Source organism: Hetaerina americana, unplaced genomic scaffold, assembly GCF_022747635.1.
Source record: "Hetaerina americana unplaced genomic scaffold, ioHetAmer1.1.p SCAF_121, whole genome shotgun sequence".
Classification (NCBI taxonomy): domain Eukaryota; kingdom Metazoa; phylum Arthropoda; class Insecta; order Odonata; family Calopterygidae; genus Hetaerina; species Hetaerina americana.
Genome location: NW_027286304.1, coordinates 271612 through 284713, shown reverse-complemented (window position 1 = coordinate 284713; position 13102 = coordinate 271612). Strand labels below are relative to the sequence as shown.

Below are 13102 nucleotides of genomic sequence, written 5' to 3'. Positions count from 1 at the left end.
TCATTCCGCACGAACACATGAGATGTCGTCCGCAGGTCTTTGAAGACAAAAACAGGATGGTCCCCATGGCGGGAACCTGGCTGGGGCGTGATTCGTCTCATGTGGTCCCGGAGCTGTGAGGTGAAACTCAAGGGGTCGTGTGGTGGTGCCTGGGATGCTGGGGCGAGGAAATCTCCGGGCAGGCGTAGAGTCTGGCCGTAAAGCACCTCTGCAGGGGTAGCTTGGATGTCCTCTTTCCATGCGGAACGGATGCCCAGCAGGACAGCGGGGAGGCTGTCTGTCCACCACTCCGTCGCATGGCACATGATCGAAGCTTTCAGCTGGCGATGAAAACGTTCGACCAGGCCATTCGCCGCGGCATTGTACGCGGCGGTTCGTAGGTGAGTCACTCCGAGGAACTTCGTCAGCTCCTTGAAAAGATGCGACTCGAACTGTCTGCCCTGATCCGTCGTTATCCTGAGGGGCGTGCCGAACCGCGCTATCCATCCCAGAAGGAGTGCCCTGGCGGTGGATTCCGCGGTTATGTCCTCCAAAGGATAAGCTTCCGGCCAACGGGAAAAACGGTCCACGCATGTCAAGCAATATCGGTACCCGCGGGATGGCGGTAGCGGTCCTACTAGGTCGATGTGTACATGCTCGAACCTGGCGTTTGGCGGGGTGAACGTGCCGACCGGCGTTGACACATGGCGAGTCACCTTCGCCGCTTGGCACGGGATGCACTCGCGAGCCCATGTTCGACAGTCTTTATTGATGGAGGGCCACACGAAACGCTCGGCGACGAGTTTTGCCGATGCCTTAACGCCGGGGTGAGAAAGGTTATGCACTGAATTAAAGGCTTCCCTTCGGAAATTATGTGGAAGGAAAGGGCGGGCTCTTGGGGTGGAGACGTCGCAAAATATTTCCACCTGCGCACCGGGTAGCATGATCTTCTTCATAGAGAGGGACGAGTTTTCCGTCAGGAGAGTTTGCAGTTCTTCGTCCTTCTCTTGGGCTATGCCTAAGGCCTTGTAGTCGATTGCGGGCGACACTGCCTCGACTCGGGATAGGGCGTCCGCGACAACGTTGTCCTTTCCGGAAATGTGGCGGATATCCGTAGAATACTGCCCTATCATGTCGAGATAACGGAACTGCCGTGGGGAGCACTTATCCGCCTTCTGTCGAAACGCGAAGGTCAGAGGTTTCTGGTCAGTGAAGATAATGAAATGCTTCCCTTCGATCATGTGCCTGAAATGGAGCACTGCTCTATAGACGGCCAGTAGTTCTCTGTCGTAAGCACTGTATTTTACTTCCGCGGGGCTAAGCTTTTTCGTGAAGAAAGCAAGGGGCTGCCAACCCTTGTGTGTCAACTGTTGGAGGGCTGCCCCCAAACTGCTGTCGGACGCGTCTGAAAATAACGCAAGGGGTAGCTCGGGGTTCGGGTGGGCGAGTAGGGTAGCCTGCGAAATCGCTTGCTTACAAGAAGCGAAACACTCTCTTAGGCTTTCCGACCACACCAGGACGTCACTGCCCTTTACCTTCCCCCGCAGGACATTATGGAGCGGTGCTTGCAGTGAGGCTGCATTGGGAATAAACCTTCTGTAAAAATTAAGCATCCCCAAGAATTGGCGTAACTTTTTTACGGTTCCGGGCAAGGGGAAATTACAAATAGCTTCCACTTTGTCTGCGAGAGGCTGAGTACCCTCGGCGGAAACACTATAGCCTAAAAAGGTAACTTTTGCGACACCGAAAATACACTTGGCGGAGTTTATGAGAACGCCGCTATCGCTGAGCCTCGTAAAAATTTCACTGAGGTGCCTGTTATGCTCTTCCTCGTCGGCTGAGGCAATCAAAATGTCGTCGAGGTAAACATAACAGAAGTCTAGCTCGCGTAACACATTGTCCATAAATCGTTGGAAAGTTTGCGCAGCATTGCGCAAACCGAAGGACATGTAGGGAAACTCGAAAAGCCCGAAGGGGGTCGTAATCGCAGTTTTTGGAACATCCTCCGGCGCAACCGGAATTTGGTTGTATGCCCTTACCAAGTCAATTTTGGAGAAAACTGTTTTCCCGTGGAGCCCGGCGGCGAAGTCTTCGATATGGGGGACTGGATAGCGGTCGGGAATTGTCCGCGCGTTTAGCGCGCGATAATCCCCGCACGGCCGCCACTCGTCACCTTTTTTGGGAACCAGATGCAACGCGGAGGACCAGCAACTGTCAGAACGCCGCGCAGTACCCATCTGCAATATGAGCTCGAACTCCTTCCGTGCGGCGGCGAGCTTGTCTGGTGCCATCCTCCGTGGTCTGCATGAAACCGGTGGGCCAGGTGTGGTGCGGATGTAATGCACCGTGGAGTGTTTTAGCTGCTTAGGGGTCCCCGCCGGTCGGGTGATGCTGGGAAAACGGGAGAGCAGGGCGTGGAACGGCGTGCTGCCGGCGATGGACTTCACATGCTGAACCTCTCCCTTAGCCAAGTGCCCTCCGACGGAAAGGGACGTGAGACCGTCGATGAGACGGCAGTTGCGTATGTCCACCAACAGGCCGAAATGCTTAAGAAAATCGGCGCCTATTATAGGTTTGCCCACGTCAGCGACCACAAACCGCCAGGAAAAATCTCGCCGTAAGCGAAAATTTAAACGCAGCACTACCCATCCGTAGGTGGGGATGACGGAGTCGTTTGCGGCGTACAGGTCATAGTCCGTACGCACGCGGGGGCCCTTCAACAGCGCACGGGGGAAAACACAAAGCTCCGCGCCGGTGTCCACCAAAAACTGCGTCTTGGTGGCGTCGTCCGTGACGTAAAGGCGGCTGGAAGAAGGGCAGTGGTCGGCGGCCGCGTCTACCGACCTCCCTGTATGTTTCCCGTAGATGATGTGGAGACGTTGGAAGATGGAGGGGTAGAGGCGGTGCACGGAGGAATACACTTTTTGGCCTTGTCGCCGAAACGCCAATGATACCAACACCTACCGGAGGCGTCAGCGTGGTTGTTGGAACGCGCGCGGTTACGCGAGCGGCTGCGGGACCTTGGTCGGGGGTAGCGTGGCCCCCCTGTGGTCAATGCGGCAACCTGGCGAGAAAGCTCCTCGACGCGTTGCAGGAGTTGCTGGTGTGATGCCTCAAATCTGCTGGTGATCGACGCACTAGCCACTTGTGCACGTGGCGTGATCTCACTCAGTTTGTCTGCCATACGTGCCAGTTCCTCCAATTTGGCGGAGTCTTGACACGTTAAGATGGCATTCATATCCGATGGCAACCGATTTTGCCAGAGAGTTTTGAGGAAATCTTCCGAGACGCTCTCGCCGGCCAGCGTCTTAAGATGGCGGAGGAATGCCGACGGCTTCCGGTCGCCAATTTCCTCGTGCTCAAGGAGTTGGCGGATACGCTGCTCCCTGGATGTGGTGAGGCGGCTAATTAACTCCGTCTTAATGGCGATATATTTACCCGTGGAGGGAGGATTCGTAATCACATCCTCGACCTCGATCGCGTATCGGTCCTCAAGTTGATTGACCACGTAACCGAACTGAGTGTCGTCACACGTTATGCCGGACAGCCTGAATTGTATTTCCACCCGTGAAAACCATAATTCCGGTCGCTCGGCCCAAAACTTCGGCAACCTAACGGCAATGCGGTCGACGCTTAATGGCGGAGTGTCCTCGTGGCATGGAGACGCCATGACCACGTGCGCGCTAACTTTGAGCAGAAAAAGAAAACGTGAAAAGAAATTCGCGTTCGGGGTCACCACTTTAGCGGCAGGTGGTAATGAAGCGTAGGCCGGTTAGCGACAACATTTGTTTATTGTATATGAGGTACAATGTGGTGCGCAGGCACTCTGACAATGGAACCGTACTCTAGCGCGTACATAGAAGGGACTGCTAGGCTGCCCGCTCCGGCGTTCACTCCACCCCCATAGAGACCTCTGGTGGGTGGTTACAAAACTACGCCGACAAGTGAGGCATCCGTCGCGCAACTACGCCAACAAGTGAGGCATCCGTCGCGCGCTCCTGTCTGCCGCCACAGTACCTTTGGGATCATCTTGACATGCATCTTTCTCATGGCTAAATCTTATGCAGGAATGCCATCCACTATAGTTTTCATGAATATTACAATACTCTTCTGCTAACATCCTGACACTTAGGGGTTAATTTGAAATTGAGCATGTGTCTATCACTGTATCTCACATTTTTATCACATTGTTATTATTATTATTATTACTTTTTATTTGCCCAGAGATCACAATACAAAAATACCAGGTGGGTGAAGTATGTACATGATATAAGGCACGTCAATGAGGAGCAAAGACACAGGCTCAGTTAAGATACATAAAAGAATAGATGCTCATAGTTACATAAGTGTTTGGTACAAACCCATGAACATCGGCTGTAACATGCACATACAATATCAAATTCAGAAAAATCATTGATCACAAACATGAAAACAGACCATTACCATTGCTAGAAACTACAAGTATGAACTTACTGGTCGGGAATATTGTTGAGATATTCATCAACCGAGTAAAACATACTGCGCTGTAGATATCTTTGTAATTTATGCCTGAATGCAGCAGTTCCCTTTGTATCCTTGATACTTTTGGGTAGTTTGTTATATAATCTGATGCCCATTTCATTGGGTCCTAATTTCAATGCTTTAGTTCTTATATTCCCATAATGGAAGTCATTCCTGCCTCTGGTGTAATGATGATGATAGGCAGAGTTAAGAGAATAGTTGCCAATGTTATTTTTTATATATAGAATTAAAAACATAATGTAGATACATGGGAGTGGTAGCAAATTTAATTCACGGAAAATAGGCCTTGATGGAGCATTGTGAGGTTTCCTGGCGATGATTCTAATAGCTTTCTGTCATTGTTTGGGATTATTCCTCATCAGCAACCTTCTCTCTACCCTCAAAAGAACATTCATTGCATGCAGAAGCCGAGAAACCATCACTTGAGACATTATTTAGCCATCTACATACATAAGCATCCCTTTCATATCATAGTCGTCGTCTCTGAAACAAATTTTTCAAAAGATTTAAGGCACATTATGTAAATATATGTTTATTTAACTATAATTTCTGTTTGAAAACATTATGTCTATCTGTAGAACATTATTTGTAATTATCCCTGCTGTAAATAAGCTCAGTATTGTATTTGTTTAATTCACATCCAGTTTTATATGTCGAGCCAATTTAATTCATAGATTATTTTTCCCTTGTGTTCTGTCTAGTCTGTCCATCAATCCATCTGTTGCATCAATTAACTCAAGTTCAACTTCTAATAGGTGAAACGTTGGCTTTGAGATATTCCTGAGCAGTAGGTTGATACTTTTAGTTTATAGCAATGGTCGTTGTCTGATTCATGTTGGTGATCAATTATTTCTCTCAATTGATATTTCATGTTCATGTTAAAACCAATGTTCATGGGTTTGTGCCAAATATTATGTAACTCAGAGCACCATTTCTTCTTTCTTATGTATCTTAATTGAGCCCGTATCTTTGCTCCTTTTGTGACGTGCCTTATACCATGTACAGACACCACCCACCTGGTATTTTTGTACCGTGATCTCTCAGCAAATAAGTAATCATAATAATAGTATCTTAAATAAATGATATAATCTGATCTGTAGGTTCGCCATAGGTTCAATTCCCAGGCACTTATTTCTGTGACACCCCACGTGTTCCTTGGCTCGTAACTTCCTCCATGTCTGATCGAAATAAAATATTGCAATTATCGCATTTCAGTGAAGAGTTTTGAAGGCTTTCTTGATGATGTAATCCATGTTTAGCCCCCACCCTTAATCCTTGGTTAAATATACACCTAAGTATTTGCAGCTATCAATAAATAAATTATAATAAAATAAAAAGAAACTGTTTATGTACTTAAATGAAAATGTTTTTACAGTGTGAATGACTGCATTCTGGGTAATGCTAAATTTTATATAATCGTTCCCGGCTCAACTTTGTGGAAGGTACCTGATGATGACGCCTAAGCATTGAAACTAGTTGTAAGTATATAAAGAACTGTGGAAATATACATTGCGTTCTTCGTTTAATTAAATTTTATATTGTGCACAGAATAATACATGCAGGTGTAATTTTATTTTTTCTGGCAAGTAATTATTAAGTTACTCTACTTCTTGATGTACCCTATACGAGTACATAATGTGTGATATACTGTACCATACTATGTATTAGTCAATTAGGGAAATCAATTACTATTATTATTAATCCAGTAATTCCCAGTATCCATCCATCAAACCTCCCATAGCCCAAAAAAACCTCTTAAATTTTCAAATTCCCAGTTCTCAACACCTTCCTAACATCCCTTGTCCTTATTCTAACTGTATTAGTCCACTTCTGTGGCATCCTTCTGTTGAAGCTGTTGATTTTGCTGCGCAAAGACTTCTTGTAATGACAACCAAGAGATCATCCCTCTCCCAGCGCAATGCACAACACCCAGCTCATTAGCCATGTTCCATAGTTACCACGATTCATTAATACCATGTGTAAGAAAGTACGTAATTGTTATGGGATAAACAAGTGAGTTGGTTGTGTATAGCCTTGTTCAATGGTGCTGTTAACATCAAAGCTGTATCAAAGAGGAAGCTTTGCTGAATGAATGACAATTATGTGGCTAATAACTTTCAACTAATAAGTACAGGTCTATGGGTCATCAAAGCATCCAAGGCTTTGCACCAAATCAACGTTGTAGCCCATGGGGAGGATAACAATGATTAAAATGAGCTTTGCTGACATAAAATTCCGTAATATTAATATCACACAAATGCTGTAATGTAAATAACAGTCTTGCAGGATGTAATACTTTTCACATGAAGGATTAAGTTGAGCAATTTTGATAGTGACGTAATTTAATCGATAGTATAACTGAGATAAATTAGGCACTATATTATTAATAAATATCATAAGAAGCTGGGGAATATATCAATATTCCTGATGCATGCCAAATTCGTAGGCTAACTAACGTTTAATGAAGATTTTTGTTCATCTTAAGAAGCATCCTTATACAATATATCGTATACTCCTTTGGTTAGTGATCTTGTTGAGTTAAATTTAACAGCCACAGCATGTCGAAAATACCATATTTTCCCAGTCTATAACGCGCGCGTTATCAAAAATGGTCAGATGATCGAAGAAAATGACGATGCGCGTTATGTCATGAAAATTTAAAATGCCCAAACACAGACGTATTTTTACACACACGCATCTGATATAGACGTATTTTTACGCACACTGTATATAATTTTTACGCGCATATATATATATATATATATATATATATATATATATATATATATATATATATATATATATATATATATGTACATACAGATGCGTGGTATTTATTCACGTTTAAGATAAATATTAAGCCCTGGGCGCGTGGTATCCATACAAATTCATGATAGCTACAAAGTTCTGGGTGAGCGTTATACAATAGGTGCGCGTTATCAATGGGAAAATACGGTAAATCACATTAAAAAATATATTTTTCGTCATGCATCAATGTTTCAATCATCAATTCATTTCAAAAGGGCAGAGTTTTGAATGTTGGTAGGTATTTGGTTTAGAAATATGCTCTATATTATAAAATATGTGGATGAACCGTTTAACATACTGCAATATTTGATGTACCGCCAAGACTCCGTATTGGTATTATCGCGGGAGTAACACATAGTTGGTCAAGTCACGTGGTGTTGATAGTCTCGTCTTATTGGTCGAAAAGCCCGGCAAACGGTCGATCCGCCTGGCATATTTCGTCCATAAGTCAGAGCGCCGATACTTTATCAAAATGACCAATGGCTTCACTTGAATTTCTTTTTATTGCATCCAAAACAATTTAAGTGGGAGGCATAAAGGTCACAAAACGCGAAGCCTCTCTGAAATAATTAATTAGTAGATTTTGTCTCATCAGGAAACTTATTTGAGAAATTTTTTTAAGTATTCAAGTATTTCCTTGGTGTGAAAATGAGCGCGGAGTAGATGATAAATAAGGGAAGACATGCACACAAATAAATATATTATATTAGTGTGTACACAAAAAAATGTGCGGAGATGAGCATTACCGTCCATAATATATTAACTATGATTGATGTAATGCATTTCTGGAAAGAAATCTCTGATGAGGTTCGAAATGCATGAAAAAGTTATACCCATGGATAATACATCACGATTTGTCGGAAATGTTTGCATAATTTGTTCCTTATTCCTTTTTTCCATGCGTTACCAGCAACTCGGACTAATTCATACACATTTAACAAGGGTATGTTTCCGGATTTTCTCAAAATTTCGAAACATTTTCGAATTTCTCTCCTGTCTGAGGTGTTTTTAAGCTTTCGTATCTGATTAGCCGAGGGTATTCTTATATTCGTATTTTTAAGTGCAATTCTTGATGAAAGGACGTTAAATTCCTGATTATTCAGAAGCTGCTTGTTAGTTAAATCAGTTTTGATAATATCATCTCAGTCCGTTCGGAATACTATATTGCCGCCAAATTATCGACTTTCTCAGAATATTTTCGCCAAGCTTCAACACCCTGCGATCGTCAGTTAATTCCGGAGTCATCCTAAACTTAATATCAAAGCCAAGCATGGTGGGTAAATCTCTTGGAGGCGTTCGTTGAAGAGAACGTCTAGTTTTGCCCTTCACAGTTTATTTGGACGTGAACTCTTTTAACGAAAAAGGACGTTGTATTTATTTGTTTTTTGTGAGAAATTTTCAACATGGGTGCTTTTCTATCGGAACCTGTGACGGAAAAGGTGTCTACTGATGAGCAGCATTCTAGATTGAATTTTGGTGTTTGTTCAATGCAAGGATGGAGATTCACCCAAGAGGTTTGTAATTAATTCTGGCCAAATTTATGTTATTATATCGAAGAATTGGCATAGTACGACTAAATCTATCGTGGGAGTGTTATCATGCGGTAATACCCGGCTTTATTTGCTATCTTGTTGGTTTCTTTTCAGTACAATTTAAGTTCAGGATGGTTAATATGAAGACTTGCAATGGTTCTAGTACATTTCATGTGATATATATTAGCCTTTCTTCATCTCTCGGGCGCAAAATTGCTCGTAGTGCACATGTGGTCCAAGTGTGGGCATGTGACGCTTAAGGTGTATACGATACTTTCACGATAATCTGTTACTCTTACCCCCAATTTATATTATAACCATACAATCTGTATCCACTAGTCTTTGAAGACCGGAAATGTGAAATGAGAAATATTAATCGGGTTACCGTAGAACCTTCTGCGTTTCAAATGGTTATGAAAACGTGGTTCAATGTTTTTCGTATCATTGTGTGTCTAATCTTTGATTTTGAATCTCAATGATGTTATATTCCACGTGTTTTAAGGTTTAATTTTGATTTAATGTGATTGTGAAGTTAACTCTGCAGAAAGTGAAAATCGCTACAGATTTCTATGGCGGGTCTTGTATTTGTGATACTAAAAGAGTAAATTCCAGTCCAATGCCAATGATAGTTGCATTAGTGAATGATCGTGTTGTAGTCGGTGATGTACCTATGCCAAAATGTTTGAATTTGAATTGAATTGGATGTATTTAATTATAATAGTTACGTTAAAAGTTGTATACTTGAATTCAGAATGTACAAATCAAGTGTGTATACAGTAATAAAGTACGGCTTACGTGAGTGGCATGTTAAGCACGGGGCCTAATATAAGCGGAAGACATGGAAATGGTGTACGATCAATTACAAGAAGGAGACGTGATAGTTGATTGAAATGTGATAGTAGGCGAAGGAAGAGATGGTGATGATGTGGGGGACAACGATTTAGTCACTAGGAATGACCGCGGGGGCAAAACAATAGAATTCTGCCGGAGATATGGGTTAATAGATACGAAAAATTTAGTTTGGACACCGCAAACGACGTGAGTATGCATGTAAAATGCTCGGAGGTTCAGAAAGGTATCAGTTAGGCTATATTATGGTTAGGAACAGCGTGTGATCAATAAGAAGTTTCCCGTAGAAATGGGGAGAATTAACCGGAATGATAAGATAGTCTTTCTGGGGATTTCACTGGTAGTCACTTGAAGTACGAAGAGAACAAGCGAAACTTGAAACTTTTAGAAAGGTTCAGAACAAACGAGTTAAACGATGACATTACTAAAGGAATTATAATGGCCCCACACTACTTAGGTAGATCAGACCACAAAGATAAAATAAGGGAGATAGATGCCAGTATACAGATAGATGCAAATACTCATTCTTTCCCTGAACAATTAGAAATCGAAATGGTAATAAACCGAAGTCCCTTTAGAAATATTTAAAAAATTGAATTTACAAGTCGGGGAAAAAATTCGTAATTGCAAGTGTTGTAGGTGCATGTGAATAGGATATTAGGTGTATTTGTAGGTGCTTGTGGACAGGATATTAGGTGTATTTGTAGGTGCTTGTGAATAGGGCATTAGGTGTATTTGTAGGTGCTTGCGGATAGGATATTAGGTGTATTTGTAGGTGCTTGTGAAAAGGATATTAGGTGTATTTGTAGGTGCTTGTGGATAGGATATTAGGTGTATTTGTAGGTTCTTGTGGATAGGGTATTAGGTGTATTTGTAGGTTCTTGTGGATAGGGCATTAGGTGTATTTGTAGGTGCTTGTGTGTAGGATATTAGGTGTATTTGTAGGTGTTTGTGGACAGGATATTAGGTGTATTTGTAGGTGCTTATGAATAGGATATTAGGTGTATTTGTAGGTTCTTGTGGATAGGGTATTAGGTGTATTTGTAGGTGCTTGTGGACAGGATATTAGGTGTATTTGTATGTGCTTGTGAATAGGATATTAGGTGTATTTCTAGGTGCTTGTGAATAGGATATTAGGTGTATTTCTAGGTGCTTGTGTGTAGGATATTAGGTGTATTTGTAGGTTCTTGTGGATAGGGTATTAGGTGTATTTGTAGGTTCTTGTGGATAGGGCATTAGGTGTATTTGTAGGTGCTTGTGTGTAGGATATTAGGTGTATTTGTAGGTGTTTGTGGACAGGATATTAGGTGTATTTGTAGGTGCTTATGAATAGGATATTAGGTGTATTTGTAGGTTCTTGTGGATAGGGTATTAGGTGTATTTTTAGGTGCTTGTGATAGGGTATTAGGATTAGGTGCATGAGTGTACGCCATGTTTTGTTTGCGGATAGTATAAAATTGTGGCTTTTGCAAGCAGTTTTTTTTTCTTTCTTAATTACGGTTGGTTTCCTTACACCTCCCGCCACGCACCCTTGCAGTGTATTGAGTAGATTTAGATAAGGAAGGAGTATCAGGCAGGCTGTAGAGAATATCACGCGAGTGAGGGGAAGGAGGTGAGATTTATTGAGAAAAAATGGGAATTTGTCATTGAAAGGGATATTGGAAGCCACTTGCAAAACTAGAGCAACATTGAATTTGGAAAAGGACGAGGAAACCATGGATTGCGGATGAGATTATTAGAAAGATGGATGAGGGAAGGAAATGGAAGGATGTAAATACTAAGTTATGCCGAAAGAAGTGCAAAGAGTTAAGCAATAAATTGTTGAAGCAGTGTGGTGGACGAGGGTTGAAAGCCTTGTAACATTTAATTCTGTGAAGTGAATTGTGTGCTGTTAGAAATTAAGAAGGGAAGATGTGTATTAAAAGTTTTTCATGCACCATTATTTATTTATGTTTAATATAAAACTTTATGAAGCAGGAGGAGAGACTTAGGCTTTTGAAATGTGGGTGTGGAGAAGAATGGAGGAGGTGAAATGGACTGAAAGAAGGGAAACAAATGAGGAAGTACTTGGTATGGTGGGCGAAGAGAGAGGGGTTTGTTGGGAGATATTACTATGGAGGAGGCAGATAAAGAATGGATGAAGGGGGTATTGATCGGCAATAGTGGGATGTTGAAGACTGTAATTTAGGGGAGAATGTTAATGGCAAACGAGGAAAGGGATGTCTTGGATAGGGGATGAAGGGAGGAAGAAAGTACACAGAGATGAAGAGGGACCTGATGTAGAGTAGGATGTTGTGTTTTGCTAGGGGTCACAAATTATTTGATTAATAATTTTGTCCATCCAAAAACCTACCTTAACCGGTAGATTGCCTAATAATAATATACATATATAGTCAGTATAATATATATAAGTGGTCTTTGAAGCAGGAGGATAGACGTAGACTGGAGGCTATTGTAGATAAGTGGGTGTGGAGAAGAATGGAGAAGGTGAAATGGACAGAGCAGAAAACAAACGAGGAAGTACTTGGTATGGTGGGCGAAGAGAGAGGGGTTTGTTGGGAGAAATTACTAAGGAGGCAGGAAAAGTGGATGAAGGGGGTATTGATCGGTAATAGTGGGATGTTGAAGACTGTGATAGAGGGGAGAATGTTGGGCAAAAGAGGAAAGGGAAGGAACAGGATAGGGATGTTGGACGGGATGAAGGGAGTACTCGGAGATTAAGACGGACCTGATGTAGAGTAGGATGATGGATTTTGTGTTTTGTTAGGAGTCACAAAATGTTTCATTTAGTAGCTGTGTCCAACCAAAAACCTACCTCAACCGGTAGATTACCTAATAGTATTAATAAAACTTAAGTATAATCTTTGCCATATTGATGTACAAAGAATTAAGTCAAGCAACGTACGATTACAAACAATCTTGATTGTATACCGTAGTGATATGAACTTCAAAATATACATTAGTAGTATAAATTAAAATTGTATGCATGGAATACTAATTCTGGGCCTGCTAAGGCATTCAATTCTGGATTGACAGGAGGTGCTGGGTAAACAAAATTGATAGCTTAACGTGTTGCAATTACAAAGCTACATACATCGTGTCATGTTGTGATCTGAGACCTAATCCATTCTGTATAATAGCCAGTCTTTTATTCTCCCTTTCACACCATTTATGGACATTAATATTTTTAAATCTTCAGGTATCTATTAAAAATTAAGAGGTACAGACTCTGAACTTTCTTCTGCCTCGATTTGTATTAAATCTTTTTTGTTTTTAACTTAATAATGTCCCTTAACTGTATTTCCTTTTTATTTAAATCAGATATTTTATGTTTGTCAAAGGAATAGTCTCCTAGTTAACGTTAAAGTATATCCTACGTTAAACATTAAAATAGGAGGGCAATTAAACTAGAG

The 13102-nt window shown here is 41.9% G+C and overlaps 1 protein-coding gene across 1 annotated transcript in view; it reads left to right on the top strand.

Annotated features, from left to right (window-relative positions):
* Positions 1-8573: 8573 nt before the first annotated feature.
* The window catches only part of LOC139685931 (protein phosphatase ppm-1.G), a 57538-nt gene continuing 53009 nt past the window's right edge, over positions 8574-13102 (top strand). The window contains exon 1 of the mRNA XM_071583067.1: positions 8574-8822. Coding sequence (XP_071439168.1) covers positions 8712-8822 — 111 coding nt within the window. The 5' untranslated portion in view covers positions 8574-8711. The remainder of the gene's footprint in view (positions 8823-13102) is intronic.